The following is a 14,926-nucleotide window of genomic DNA, read 5'->3' as shown; positions in this document are numbered from 1 at the left end:
GAGGACAGGGTTGAGAACCACTGCTTTAGACTACTACGGGCAGTGCAAAGTGGAATTAGTTGGGTTCTCACCAAATTAAAAACGAACTTTTTTTGACAGCCGGTCAATTTGAAATAATTCAAATCAAGAACATCAAACAAGAACACGACTTAAAATAAATTCACCAATGAAAGTTGGTTTTATTATATTTTAATCATAATCTTATATTTTACAAAATGCACGCCCTCTCTTAGTTTCAATGATGTTGTAGGCTACTGCGTTATGTTCGATAGCAAACCAGAGAATGTCTAATAAAACCTTCCTTAAATGGGCTCTGTGGTAGCAAACCTCCAAGAGGTAGTAAACTGGTCCGACCGGTAGAGTTAATTTGATTCACTTGATTTTACAAAAACAGGTAAAACACCCCACTTTGCATGCACTGCCCCTAGTGGTCTGGAGATCGATTTGGTGTGAACTTGAAATGCAGCGTTTCTGCAAATGTCGTTGTGTTTTGTGCTAATGCTGCGGTGTTTATGGCAAGCCGTTTTATCATTTAACCAATGAATTCTTGATATCAAAAATTCGAATTTTTGATATCAAGAATTGAATTTTGGATATCAAGAATTCCAATTTTGGATATCAAGAATTGAATTTTGGATATCAAGAATTTGCATTTTGGATATCAAGAATTGCATTTTGGATATCAACAATTCGAATTTTGGATATCAAGAATTGCATTTTGGATATCAACAATTCGAATTTTGGATATCAAGAATTGCATTTTGGATATCAACAATTCGAATTCTTGATATCCAGAATTGAATTCTGGATATCAACAATGTATGTTAATGATCTTAATGGGGGCGGGATTATATTTGCATGTTCTATTTTATATCCGGCAAGCCGTTTTATCAATTAACCAATGCTAGTTAACATGGCGGCGCGTGTACTGAATCAAGTCCGAAGGAGAATTTTAACAATTGAAAGAGCATTGAACCAAGGATCCGCAGGACACCGTGAATTGCAAATGATTTCTTTAGTAATAGCAAACTTGTATCGAGTAGAACACCATTTCAGACCTGAAACGTTTCGTGAGCTTATAGAAAGTTTGAATGAGTTGAAGTCATGCATCGATTCACATGAACCAGCTACCTTGTCTTACCAAGCTCCACGCAGTCGAACAGGTAGCTATGTGTTTAAGCGTAAAAATGAATTGTATGTATTTGTTGCAGATAGTATTAGTATAATAACTGCTGTGTTTTGTAATAAATATTTAAAATAATGCAAGTTTTGCAGCACTTCCTAAACCTCATGAATTTTCTAGGACCATTATGGCTAGCAGTAGGCTAGCTAGATAGATTCAGTTGAACTTATTTTGATACAGAAGTGTAACTACGGTATATTTCTAAAATATGTTTTTTTCTGTTAAGTAAAACATGTTTTGTGTTTTAGGCCAAAGAGGGAGACCATCTATTAATGTCACCAGAGCTCAGATACCAGTGCTCCAAAGACAGGGTTTTACCATTAAAGCAATGGCCAGGAACATGGGTTGTTCATCCTCCTATCTGTACAAAAAATCCATATTGTTGGGTATATCTTTGCGTCATCGATTCAGAACTATTGGCGATGATGAGCTTGAGCAACACATAAGCAGACTACACCAACAGTGTCCACAATCAGGCATAACGGTAATTATTATAGGCCTTTTATAATTCCTGACGATATTCATTACATAAAACATTTATAAATAATATGAAACCTATTAGGTCACTACACCATTTAATATTGTCTTACACTAAGAGCTTGTTTTTACCACCTTTTCCAGTGTCCTATTCTATATGAATTTGTCACTGCTACAGTCTCACAGCTTCAGCAAAGTTTGCGTCAGGCATGTTTTAATCTAAGACCTGTCCAAATAGCCAGACTGCTTTTTTAGACTAATTTCCTTAACCAGGAAGTAAATCTGAGCAAACAGAATTTAGGACAAACTGCCACATTGTCATAAGCTTAGCCAGGTTGAAGGCTCCATGGGACCCGGCCACAATCGCGTAACTGAGCCTTCAACTCCACAAAAAAACCCAGATGAGTCTTGACGGTATGATTTTGCCTGTTTGATACATTTGATTTCTCAAATGCAGATGATGCAGGGATACCTTTGGGCTGAGGGGATAACGGTTCAAAGAAGACGGGTTCGTGAGATGCTGACCAGGGTGGACCCAGCTGCAGCAGCCCAGAGGTGGAGCAACGTTGCTGCAAGACGCAGTTATCATGTGCCATTTCCAAACAGTTTATGGCACATAGATGGCCACATGCGTCTCATACGGTAATCACAAATTATTAGTTAATGCTATTTAGTTTAACATTTCAAGTGCGTATTCTCAGTTATCTTGGTGTCAATGTGTTAGTGACCACATAACATGTTCTTGTGATTTGTATAGAGAAACTTGATTTAGAATTATGGTAGTATAACCACAGAAACATTTAAATGACAGTCCATGAATTAAGCCCGCATGTACACATCTGTCTTTAATTTATAGGTACATTCATATAAAATTAAGATGACTGTACAATTAAATAAATTTTTCCTTTTTTGGTAACAACACTCCTAGATGGGGTTTTGTGACCCACGCTGGAATTGATGGTCGTTCTCGTGTGATCACGTTCCTGAGATGCAGTACAAACAACACTGCTACAACTGTGCTTTCACATTTTGTCAGAGCCACTTGTCAATATGGAGTCCCATCAAGAGTGAGGTCAGATTGTGGAGGTGAAAACACTTTGGTTGCACTGCTAATGACTTTGTTAAATGGACAGGGTCGTGGTAGCCACATCACTGGCAGATCGGTTCATAACCAGCGGGTTGAACGTCTTTGGAGAGATGTGTTCATCCAGGTCATCCACAGTTTCTACAATCTCTTTTACTCTTTTGAGGAAGACCTCATTTTGGATCCAAATGACCACATCCATAGGTTTTCACTGCACAAGACATACCTACCTGAAATCCAAAATAGATTGGATTGTTTCAGAGTTGCATGGAACAGTCACAGTCTACGCACAGAGCACAACTGCACACCCAATCAAATCTGGATGGATGGCATGCTTGGAAACATTCACCAAAATGCCACAGCTGTGCAGAGAGTCTTTGGGGAGGATCCGTACACAGAGGAAAGCTTGGAAACGATGTTGGGAAGACATGATATTCAGCTACCTCGGTTGCAAGCTGAAGCTGATAATGATGACCTAGACCGGGCTGTCATCGTAGAACCACCTCCGGTTGCTCTGACGCCTGAACAAGAGCAGGCTCTTCAGGATGCCTTGACGGGGATCACAGATTTAAAACCGAGGTATCAAAGCTGCTGTAGAGTTTTGAGTGAATTTGGCATTGGACAGTGAATGTATGTGAGTCGTCCAGTTTCTTGCAGTAAGGTACACAGGAAGACAAGTGTTGTAGCTGATAGTCTGTATGTTTCTTGTAAAGAAAGGAATAAGGAAACACGTGTAGCATTGTGAGAGGTATATAGATAAGGAAAATTGTCCATGTTTTATAATGTAAGTTTAGCAACTAGGCTTCATGTGTACAGTAGCAGCATGGCAAAGGTTTGCAGGCACGCTGAGGTATCCCGAAGTGCAAAATGTTTGAATACTTTATATTACGTGTGAATAATGAAAGGGGAAGCAGCAGTAATACTTTGTATAATGTACCATGTTGTGTTTTGTCTGTAAATGAGAACCTAGTGCACTGTAATGTGGCAACTGTAATCCTACATGTACCTACAATGATGGGTGTATTTTGCAATCAAATAAACCAATAACTCAGTTGCACATTGTTTATTCAAGTATGCATCGACAGGTCAACAGGCTCAGATGGAGAATGTACCTTTAACCAACGTGCAGACAGTTCGAAAAACGATTGCATTTGGGAGAAACAAGATGTTATCCTTTTTAGAATTTGATTATTCCTATCACAAGAAACTCAAAGAGCTCAGACTTGTAGCTCAAGTTGTAGCAATGAGGTAATCTGTTTAATTATAGGTGATTTAAAAGCCATCCATTCCAACACTTCCTTTTCAACAAACCTAAAACATCATTTTGTGAACTTGTTGTTATAGCCTACAGTCGAATCAATATGCCATAAACTCTGTACACATGCTGTATACAATGTAGTCTGTGAAAATACCATTAAAAGATCAAACATTAACGGATTACATAAAACCCAAAGTTAAGAAAAGCAATTGAACATTGGGTCTGAAATCAGCAGCCAAATTACAGGCGACACTGAGATCAAAACCAGAAAGGCCAGATAAAATGCTTCCTAAAGTACCAGTTTTAGAACAGAGTTTTATGAACAGGAGAGACAAAAGTGCAATTATCAAAGTGATGGGATAAGAAAAGTAACTGAAGATTATCAAAGCATAGGTACATTTCATTTGTCAGTAACTTAAGGTTTTCCAAAACCTAAGCTGTTTTTTATGGCTGAAGTGACCATTTCCTTCATTGTATATTCGCTATCCAGGCCTCTGGGAAGGTAAAAGGTCAGTGCGCAAGTGGATGCATATGGCATTCGGGACCTGCCTTGTTCCTGGTCATAAAAGTCAATGGTAGGCTGTTCCTGGAATCCAAGTGGAGGAATCATGTCTGCTGAGGTGATGAATATGAGGATGTCCTCAAAAGTGACATCTGCTTGACTGTCTGTTGAGAAAGGATCAGAAAGCTAACCCTAACCATCTGAACCGGTTGTTAACATTTGTATACATTTACTTGGCTATATTAAGCATTTCATTTAGGGTAATCCAAAACTCTATTGACATTGTCAATGTGTTTCTAGACAACAGCATCTTACCTTCTACCATCTTGAGAAACACCTCCCAGCTGAAGATGGTGTCCTCTTCCTGCTCTCGTCGGTTGGTGCCCCTAGTACTGTAGTTGACACTGAAGAGTGACTTGAGGGATTGGCGAGTAAGAGGGACGGACATGTCGGTGAAGACTGGCAGGAAGGCAGCATAGTTGGCTTTCACCACATCCCACAAATTCCCCCATGAGTTCAATCCATCGGTGAATTGTTTGATGATGTTTGCAACTCTGTAAATGGATGTAATTACTTAACATGGGCAATATCAGACATAGTTACAGTACAGTATTATTTCTAAACCTCCGGAGATGATTGCATACATGTTTGTAAAGTCAGCTTAAAAGTTATCAACTAAAAAATATTTATGTGTCATTATGATGTGTCACTACCTCATGAACACAATGTTTGCATATGTATGCAATTGTGTTTGGGATCTCCTCTCTCTTTGACATGTATATGCCACACTCAGCTAACCAGTTGCCTAGAACTTCGGCCTGGAGCAAGGCAGCAAACTCATTTTCATCTTTGCAGTTGAGAATCTGACAATGACAAATATACTCGAGTTTTTAAAGCAATTCTCAACTAGTAGACGCAGATCAACCTCTCAGTTTTACACTAATGTGTTAGTTCAGTGTCAATCAAATGTTATACTGCTTGCTCATACCTTCTTGATTTTACTCTGTACATCTTCATCAAGATTTTGCCAACGGAAATCTCTAAAGGATGGGTTGTGGCCACACATGCAAGCGAACAGTGTTTTGTTGAGGGCTCGTAATCCCGGTCCCCCATGGACGATCGACCAGCCAACGCATTTTCCAACCTTTAGGTACTTTTGTTCCTGGCCCTGATGGTAGGTGAACAGTAGCTCCTTAGATGGACCCTCAAACAAACCGGACTGTTGCACATCCTGCATCAAGAGTCTTTGACAGAGAAAATACAATTTCACAAAGCATCAATAATGAGTTACAAAATAAAGATTCTCTGGCCTTCAGACTATTTAATTTCAGAGTTGCCAAGTCAAGGTCAGTAGTGAGATTGACATGACCAAGTTGGGAGGAGAAAAATATGGGATAAAAATATAATATAATTCTTAATATCATTGCATTACTTATCACCCACCGGAAAAACTCTCTCTGTGGCCCCCCGTAATCTGCTCCTTCCTCCCCAACAAATTCCACCTTTGGAGATTTCTTCCAGCAGAATGATGGTGATGACATTGCTTTAAAAGCACTGTATAGGACTTTCCTCCTATGGACAATAACATGGAGGTCATTGCCAGAGTCGGAAGAGCTGCTTTGGCTGTCCTCTTCATCTTGGCAGAAGTGTTGTTTCTGGAAACATTTGAGGACTGTGGCAAGATTAAGATCTTCATCCTTGAGGAAATATATGAAAATAAAATGATTAATTAAAAACAGAGCTGATGGCTGACCTTTTGAAACATTTCCTAAATATTTTTTCCTTGCTAATATCACAGCTAGTTTGGGTGTAACTTTGCAGACCAACTACAGAACCTTTTGTTAGAGTATATAACTCCCGCAGCTTCATGCTAGGAGGTGCATGGTAACCACGTCCAACACCCTGACAATTTCTCCAGGATTGATCAAAGTTTCTCTGTGACTGATTTAAAAAAAGGCTTGGGCACCGTGTGCTACAACAGTTTTAGCAAGTGACTTAGACCGCTACACCGAGGGGTTTAGGATTATTATTCATTAAAAGACCGACCGACCTACCATAGCATGAAGCAGACTTACTGTGGTGAAATTATTTTCGTCATTTGTGTCATGACCACTGCTGTCATGATCACTGCTGTCATTATCTTCATCATTTTCAGCCAGCATGAAGTCATTTCTACAAATGTGTAAAATAACTCAAATGAACCCTCACTCACCCTAATACACAATTATAATAAACCTGGGGCATTCTAACCCACAATTACACAAGTGTAATACAAGCAAAGTATTATAGGGTAGTATAACATGAGACCCAATGCCATGTGTTTTATGCTGACTAGTAAGCAGTGCCGAGGAGCTCACAAAATAAGGAGGTGATTTAAATTCAGGCACAAATAAATACATTAACAAATACATAATGTAATATCTTTATCAATAACAGCAAGTACCTGTCTACAATTTGAGAGGCATCCACTGCTGAGCTTGTTGGAATTTTGTAAAACACCTACAAAAAAGGTTTTGTTGATACAAACTGTACATAAATATACGAAAATCTATGAAAATGCAAACAAGCCAAGGTACTTTAAGTTTACAGAATTTATCATATATAACCCTCCAATCGATTACAATTATAAAGATGTTCTTAAACTTAAAACAATGCCTGCTTTCTGTTGTTCATTATAACATACGCCACGTAAATATCTCACATCAGGCGTTCCTGCATTCTGCCACTCTAGTGGGTCCAACGTCTCCAGCTATAAGAAAAATATAAACAATTTCTTCCATTTTCATTTCATTAAATTAACTAAGTAAGACAATAAAAGTTAATGGCCGCATTTCCCAGATTCCTTAAGAAGCTCTTAACACTACAAGCTTCTTAGGAGTGTTCTAAGAGCGCTCTAGAACGCTCTTACAGCGCTCCTAAGAAGCTCTTAGCGTTAAGAGCTTCTTAATGAATCTAGGAAACGTGGCCAATGATGACACAACATTAATTTGAGTTTACCTGAAATGACATGTCTCTCTCTAATGAATTTTCCATTAATGCTGCTGCTGACATCTGTTGTAAAATAATTACATAATTACTTCATATTATTGATATGCAGAATTTCTGTGAGAAAGAGGTTTTTCTCCTTCTAAGCCAAGAGGTCATGATGTGGAGCTCACCCCAGTCCACATAAGGGCCTTACTTGTTTCAGGGAACAGGGTTCAATGAGTTACGATACTGTCAGGTATGACCTTTCTAGAATACAAACAGGCTGACCACATGATATGTCATGTAAGGAAATATTATGTGTATTAAGTTATATTTCAACTTGTCCATTAATTGTGAAGTCGCTTGTAACGCATGGTCTCACTCATCTGACCACTTTTTGCTTTGTCTGGTTAAATGATTCGGGGTCTTTCTGAACACAGTCAACCCTTTGTAATTGTTGTGGATCTTTCTGGCGCCCAATTTACACCATTCTATCAATTGTTCAAAATTTCATGTTTAGTAGATCAAACAAACTGCCTTTATTTTGGGATTAACTGTCCTTTAAAATAACATAACTTACTTGGCTGGACTGAGCAGGTGTGGTGGAGGGGTTGACCACTGCTGCAGACATCTGTTGAAAATACATTCCACACGTATGTACCTTCAGTCTAGTCCAATGTAATAGGAACTTTGAGAATCTGAATTTGATGTTCATGTCAGCCTTAAAACTAAACTGGAGAAAGTGAACGCAACTTACTTGGCTGGACTGAGCAGGTGTGGTGGAGGGGTTGACCACTGCTGCAGACATCTATTGAAAATACATTCCACACTTATGTACCTTCAGTCTCGTCCAATGTAATAGGAACTTTGTTATACCTCATTCCAATGTGTACTCCATCACCAATTTCAAGTGTCACGCAAAAAAGAAACACTTCACATTCATAGCATCATACAAATGTGGAGTGCTAGGAGACAGAGTGTAACTTTCATAAAATATTATTTCAGATGCAAAACACATACTTTGAACACACCTGACTTCCAGATAAGAGGTTTCCAAGTGGAATTATATAAAGATGGCTTTTTCGTAACTGACGCTTCAGATCCTTCAAAGAGTTGGCATGAAGTGTCATCAACCTTCGTTGTTTATTTGCCTTGGCCACAGTGAAACCTATTAAGTTCAGGTTCACAGATGGAAAGCTCCCACAGACAAATGCATAAAATTCACGCAAGTCCCAGGTTAGGTTGAACAACTTGTTCCTCGCAAAACCTTTAACAAAAAGTAATTTCGAAACAGGTTGTTGTAGTTAGACTTTCTGTGGGATTTTACATCTAAATGGAAATCAATAAAAACAAAATTATCAGTAATTTATCACAGCACTTACCAAGACCAGCTTGGGTTAAGCGAGATTTTTGGCCATCTGTGGGAACTCTACTGCAGTCCATTCGGTCCACAAGAAAAAGATTCAGTACTGTCATTGACCTCGGCCGCCTTCCTCTTCTCACAGTGTCTGTTATTCATAAAATTGTAGATAGGCATTAGTTACATTATATAACTTTCATGTCAAGTTAACATAATACAAAAATGGAAATACAATAACAGACAATAATTTATGTTATGAACCCAAAAGGTTTAACTATGACACTGGTCACTCTGGTCACGAAGGGCTGCTACATATTAAGTTAAGCACTATTCTCTTAGTTAGGCGATTCTAAGTTTGCAAAAATGGGGGAGCAAAGGGTACTAAAAAAAAATTGCTTACAAAAACACGATCAAAAATAATCATGTTATCGTTTTTTGCATTCATTTGAACATTCTAATGTTTTCATCCCAACAGTAGGGGGTGCAAATGCACCCGCGGTAAAATCGCCAATCCCTACAGGATCTATGGCCTTTTCTCATCACATTGCTATAGAAAAGTTTTAATATCAGTATTTTGAGAAAGGCCTGTTGCTATAACTAGTTTAACCGTGGTTGTTGTAGCGAAAAGACTCCCTGACTGAAGACAACAAGTTGTTGTTGTCTTCATTCTCCAGCTCCCTCCTTGCTAGGTTAATGGCACGATGAACACGTTGAATGACCCGGGCACTTGCAGTACTATTACTCGTACTATTGCTAGTAGGGCTAGTTATCTCAGATCTTGCGTTCAATCCGATCTCGCTGTTCTCCACAACCTCTTCCATGTTAATAAACCTGCTTATTACAAAAAAATCCTGTACAAATCGCCCTTGCAGTAGACTAGCTATCCCATCTCTTGCAACATGGAAAGAAATCAAAGATTTTCACTGTCGGCGTTTGCGCATGTGTTCACTCTTCAACTCCATTGGTTTAGTTTTAAGTACGCAAATTTGATGCAAATGTATGCTAACTTGATATCCAGAATTGCATTTTGGATATCAAGAATTCGAATTGTTGATATCCAGAATTGAATTGTTGATATCAAGAATTCGAATTTTGGATATCAAGAATTGCATTTTGGATATCAAGAATTCCAATTTTGGATATCAAGAATTGCATGTTGGATATCAACAATTCGAATTTTGGATATCAAGAATTGAATTCTGGATATCAAGAATTGCATTTTGGATATCAACAATTCGAATTCTGGATATCCAGAATTGTATTTTTGATATCCAAAATTCGAAATCTTGATATCCAAAATGCAATTCTTGATATCCAAAATTGGAATTCTTGATATCCAAAATGCAATTCTGGATATCAACAACTCGAATTCTTGATATCCAAAATGCAATTCTGGATATCAAGTTAGCATACATTTGCGTCATTAAAGCTGTAAACCAATGGGTAGGGGAGTGGGGGGAGTTTAAAAAAACGTTGCGTACACTACGCAAGAGTAGGTATTCTGTTGGGTTTAGTCTGCTCGTAGCAGACGGGTTGGAAGATGTCTATGTAAGTCTATGTCTATGCAGGAATGGGTTTGAAAGAAATGCAGCAATATCCTTCATGATTTCTAACTCACCAAAACGTCGACTGAACTCCGTTGCCAGTTTGTCCAGGTGCACACAGTACTGCTCAGGGTGAAAGTCAGAAGAGTCTTTGATGGACTGTGACATTTTTTCCAGGTTTGTAAAGTGTGTCAGCGTCCCTTTCCTCAGATTCGTGGTCCAGACACAGAGTTTGGCCTTGAACGCATTCACTGCGCTGATCATGTGGAGGAGGTGCCGGTCTTTTCCCTGGAGTTCGTGGTTGAGCGAGTTCAGTTTTCCGGTTAGGTCCGTCAGAAACCCCAGGTCCAGTAGCCACGCATCCGTTGAAAGTTCCTCGTGCTCCTCGTTCCTTTTCGACAGAAACGTCTTAATCTCAGGCAGCAAGTCAACAAATCGCTGCAGCACTTTTCCGCGACTCAACCACCTGACATCAGCATGCAGAAGCAGGTCTCCATACGCCGAATCGAGCTCATCCAATAACGCCTTGAATAAGCGATGCTGAAGCGCTTTTGCTCGAATCGAGTTTACCACTTTGACCACCAGTGACATGACATGAGAAAAGTCCACAACTTTCCCAGCCAAGGCTTGCTGATGAATCACACAGTGATACTTCATGAAGTCGGGGAAATCCGGATCATTACGGCACAGTGCTATAAAACCAGCGTGCACACCGCACATTGCCGGTGCCCCATCGGTAGTGATTGCCACCAGTTTCTGAATGGGGATGTTCTTTTCACGGACATAGCTTTTAAAAACGTTGTAAATATCCTCACCTCTCGTTCTCTCTTTTAATTGGAGAAGAGTGAGGAAGTCCTCCTTTGTTGTAAAGTCCTGGAAAGCCATTCTGACAAATACAACAAGCTGAGCCGTGTCCATTACATCCAGCGATTCATCAAACTGCAGTGAAAAATATTCACAGAGTGACAAGTCCTCCAACACCTGTTGACCAACGTTATCCGACAGTAACTCGATCCTTCGTGTCACTGTTGTAGCCTTACTTTGAGACGTAGGTTGTGAGAAAAGCGACTGTTGAGCCTTCAACTCCACTTTCAGCTCCTGAACTTTTTTGGCGCGGATTGCGCTCTTTGGTGGATAGCAGTCTTTGAATTTCGGATGGTTAGTGTTGTGGTGCCGCTCCAAATTCCCTCGCTTAGACAGTGCCTGTGGCTGGTGGCACAACATACACACACTCTTGTCTTTTACCAAGGTAAAGATGAATTCCTCCTCCCATTCATGATGGAAACTGTAGTTTTTCGCCCTCTTTCGTGGTGCCTCTGCCATGCTTGCTAACACTATGTGGACAACACGGCCGGGTAAATAAACAAAGCAACGGCAACCACGCCCACAGGTTTCCTGGGATAGCAGGTCTCTCAAGGTCGTCTTCGGGAAAAAACGCCCATTTATTCTGTCGGTGAATTGCTTTGCAACACGCACAGGCCAATATGCAAATCCAGGTACAAGAGAACGCGCGTTCAGTTTAAGAATCCTCCGCGTTCATGAATTAGTCGGAGATCAGTATTTCTGAAATTATTTTGGAGATCGACAGGGAAAGTCTCCGAGATCGACACGTCGATCGCGATCGACAGGTTGGCGACCTCTGAGTAAGTGTTTGTAATGAAAAAGTCTCACAATCTCATAAGAAACCTACGTGGACCACCCAACAAAAGAGGTACTGTACTAGTTTTGGCTTTTATACTTTGTTTTGTTCGATAACTAGCACTACAGTCGAGCTAGCAAGCACACGTTAATGCTACTGTACTCTAGCTAGCTAGGCTAGCTCATCATGAAACGTGAAAAGATATGAATATAATAGACTATACGAGTCTCCAATCCTGTTTCTGAAATGCTACCTGCCAGTAGGTTTAGGGTCCAACACTAGCACGCCTGATTCTAATTATTATCTGGTTGATCAGGTAACTCGTATCAGGTCAAATGAGTGTTGTTGTATCAAAAACGTACAGGCAAGTAGCCCTTCAGAAACAGGTTTGGAGACTGCTGGAGTATACAGACTAGTAGCTTGCGAAAAGTAATGCCAGAGCCTGTCTAAGAAGACATTCTCTGGTAGCCTACGGTGTATGGTGACACAACGTCCTAATTTCCCCAGACATGTCGTCTTGATATGTGGGATGTGGATAAGGTCAGTCACAATTCTGATGATGGAATTGTTTTAAATCTAAGTCCCTTAATATGTAACTCTGGACAAGCTAGTTTTTGTATTCATTTGAAGGCTCGAATCAGGGCATCCATTTTATCTGTGACACTGCTGGGTGGGTGAGTGACGGGGATGAGGTAAAACGGAAAGACTGCAGAATCAAGATTGCATGGAAGTTGAATACCCCTGATCAAAAGAAATGTCCCTCTTATTTCTCTGGTTTCCTATTGAATTGTAAGTGGCCCAGAGTCCTTGGATCATGACTACCTGGCCTGACAACACCAGGCTGACCTTGTCCAAAGCCGCTGTCCACAGCCCACATGGTGGACCATGTCTACCTGGTTGAACAGCTCATCTGGATTCAGTCGGAAGAAAGGATACAGTTCACCTATGTTTATTGAGCTGCTGGTCTTCTGAACGTGCAAAAATATAAATGTGACTGTAATGGTAATCCAATCTGATCTCACCAGCAGAAGCAGAAGACAACACCTCATACTCCGACTACTATTTGATTGATATTTGATATGTCAGCAACCTTAGATCAGAGGAATGTGCCCAGATTGTTTACAAGCTTTTACCTTTACATCTCATGTGCCAGGGATAAGTAGTTATTAGAGGGGGCAGGTATCAATGTAATGTTTTATGTGAAGCTATTAAATGAATCCAAAGTCACATTTATATTGTAAGAATTATAATCGCTTTCTTTTAATAAAGTTTGTTTGCAATACACCATCTCCATTGTGTTTATTTCATTGTATTCATAAAATGTATCATATCTGCATTTATCTTACTAGCTAATGAATTGTACTGTGGCCTGTAATTATTGTGGCTGTCTATTCTGTTGCTGCGGGTTCTCCATTGTATCATCACTGTGGGGATGAGATGGGTTGTCCATGATGGCCATCAGCTACTCTCAGCCTCCCTCTCCAAGCTGTCCAGCGTGATCCCCAGCAGAGAACTCACCTTTGATGAAGAAAGTGTCTTGTTTGTCTTCATTAACGGAGACTTAAGTTCAGTTCTGTATTTTTATAAGTGACTACATGTATTATTGATCTGCAGATTGGGAGAGAAAACAGACCTCTGACAATAAATGAAGGCACAACACCAAGCTTAGGTCTCAATCATGTTTCCCAGCTTCAAAGGTCGGGGGAACGTGTTTTATAGGGTCAAATAAAGTCAACATGGATATTGATAGTCAGGTATTAATGGTGTTACAACGGTCACAGAGAAAGATTTCCAGCTCCCAGCCCATGACCACTCAGGGCAGAGAGAGATCATAGGTGGAGCTCTCCCCGTCATCACAAGGGACGTACACCCAGTACTTTTTCGTGACCCTGAACATCTATTCAACCTGACTACACACAATCTACTCTTATCAATAACAAACTCACATGAGAACACACTAAGTATCCATTGATTTGTGAAAGTTCTATTGATTAGTGAATAACAAGAGAGGGCTGAGCACGCAGCCCTGGGGAGTGCCTGTGTTGGTGATCAGTATGGATGAGGTGTGGTCACCGATTCTCACCACCTGTGGCCTCCCCGTCAGGAAGTGGAAGATCCACTTGCAGAGGGAGGTGCTTAGTCCCAGGTCCACAAGCTTGGAGACCAGTCTGGAGGGGATGATGGTGTTGAATTCTGAGCTATAGTCAAGGAACAGCATCCTCACATACGTATTCCCTTTGTCCAGGTGGGAGAGAGCGGTCTGCATAGTCAGAGCGATGGCATCGTCTGTACACCTGTTGGACCGGTATGCAAACTGCATAGGGTCCAGGGTGGGGGGCAGCGGGGCAGCGAGGAACAGATGAATGATTTGACTAGCCGCTCAAAGCACTTAATAACACCCATTGGAAATGCCAGTCCTAGAAATTAATGACTGCATCTTTTGTTATGAACTGCATCATTTCAACATATTTGCGAGATAATAAAACACAATGCCAGCCTTTTCCCTCCCACATGAAAAACATAGGCCAAGAGGAAAGTTTAGTAGTTTTATTACAAATAATTGAAAGCTTAATGTATGCCAGTAGTGCTTCAAAGTATTGGGTGGTATAGTCTCATACATTTTCGTGCGTATGTTGGTGTAGTTCTGCCAATTTAGTTGAATTTAATCTGAACCCAGAAAACTATGTTACACATACAATACATTCATAAAAATTAAAAAAAGGACAATGATTACGTTTTTTGGTCTCTAAACATCCAACTTCATCCATTTCAAAATCAATGTTGAACTAAACCGAACGCCAACGGATGGCAAAGTCTACAATGGCCGCAGTGGGCAACGCTCTTAGCGTAGAAAATGTTACGCCTTTGCAAACAGAATTTACGTAGACTGCCTACTCCCGCCCACATGAAAG

General features: G+C 40.2%; 2 protein-coding genes across 2 annotated transcripts; one reads left to right on the top strand and one right to left on the bottom strand.

The window, feature by feature from the left end:
• Positions 1-1,127: 1,127 nt before the first annotated feature.
• On the top strand, positions 1,128-4,882 carry LOC124485967. Its single transcript, XM_047047888.1, has 5 exons — positions 1,128-1,163; positions 1,432-1,667; positions 2,118-2,302; positions 2,589-4,712; positions 4,805-4,882. The coding sequence occupies exons 2-4, from the start codon at positions 1,512-1,514 to the stop codon at positions 3,370-3,372; spliced, it is 1,125 nt and encodes a 374-aa protein (XP_046903844.1). The 5' UTR covers positions 1,128-1,163; positions 1,432-1,511; the 3' UTR covers positions 3,373-4,712; positions 4,805-4,882.
• LOC124485782 (E3 ubiquitin-protein ligase RSP5-like) lies at positions 4,418-10,481 on the bottom strand. The gene is made up of 14 exons (XM_047047576.1): positions 10,450-10,481; positions 8,854-8,979; positions 8,503-8,738; positions 8,229-8,279; positions 8,052-8,102; positions 7,502-7,555; positions 7,206-7,253; positions 6,948-7,003; positions 6,559-6,676; positions 5,948-6,201; positions 5,493-5,748; positions 5,238-5,367; positions 4,820-5,077; positions 4,418-4,668 (listed from the first exon to the last, which is right to left on the bottom strand). Exons 2-14 carry the CDS (start codon positions 8,945-8,947, stop codon positions 4,418-4,420), a joined length of 1,857 nt encoding a protein of 618 aa, XP_046903532.1. The 5' UTR covers positions 8,948-8,979; positions 10,450-10,481.
• Positions 10,482-14,926: the final 4,445 nt, after the last annotated feature.

Source organism: Hypomesus transpacificus, chromosome 23 (assembly GCF_021917145.1).
Source record: "Hypomesus transpacificus isolate Combined female chromosome 23, fHypTra1, whole genome shotgun sequence".
Lineage (NCBI taxonomy): Eukaryota > Metazoa > Chordata > Actinopteri > Osmeriformes > Osmeridae > Hypomesus > Hypomesus transpacificus.
This window is presented reverse-complemented; position numbering and strand designations above follow the sequence as displayed.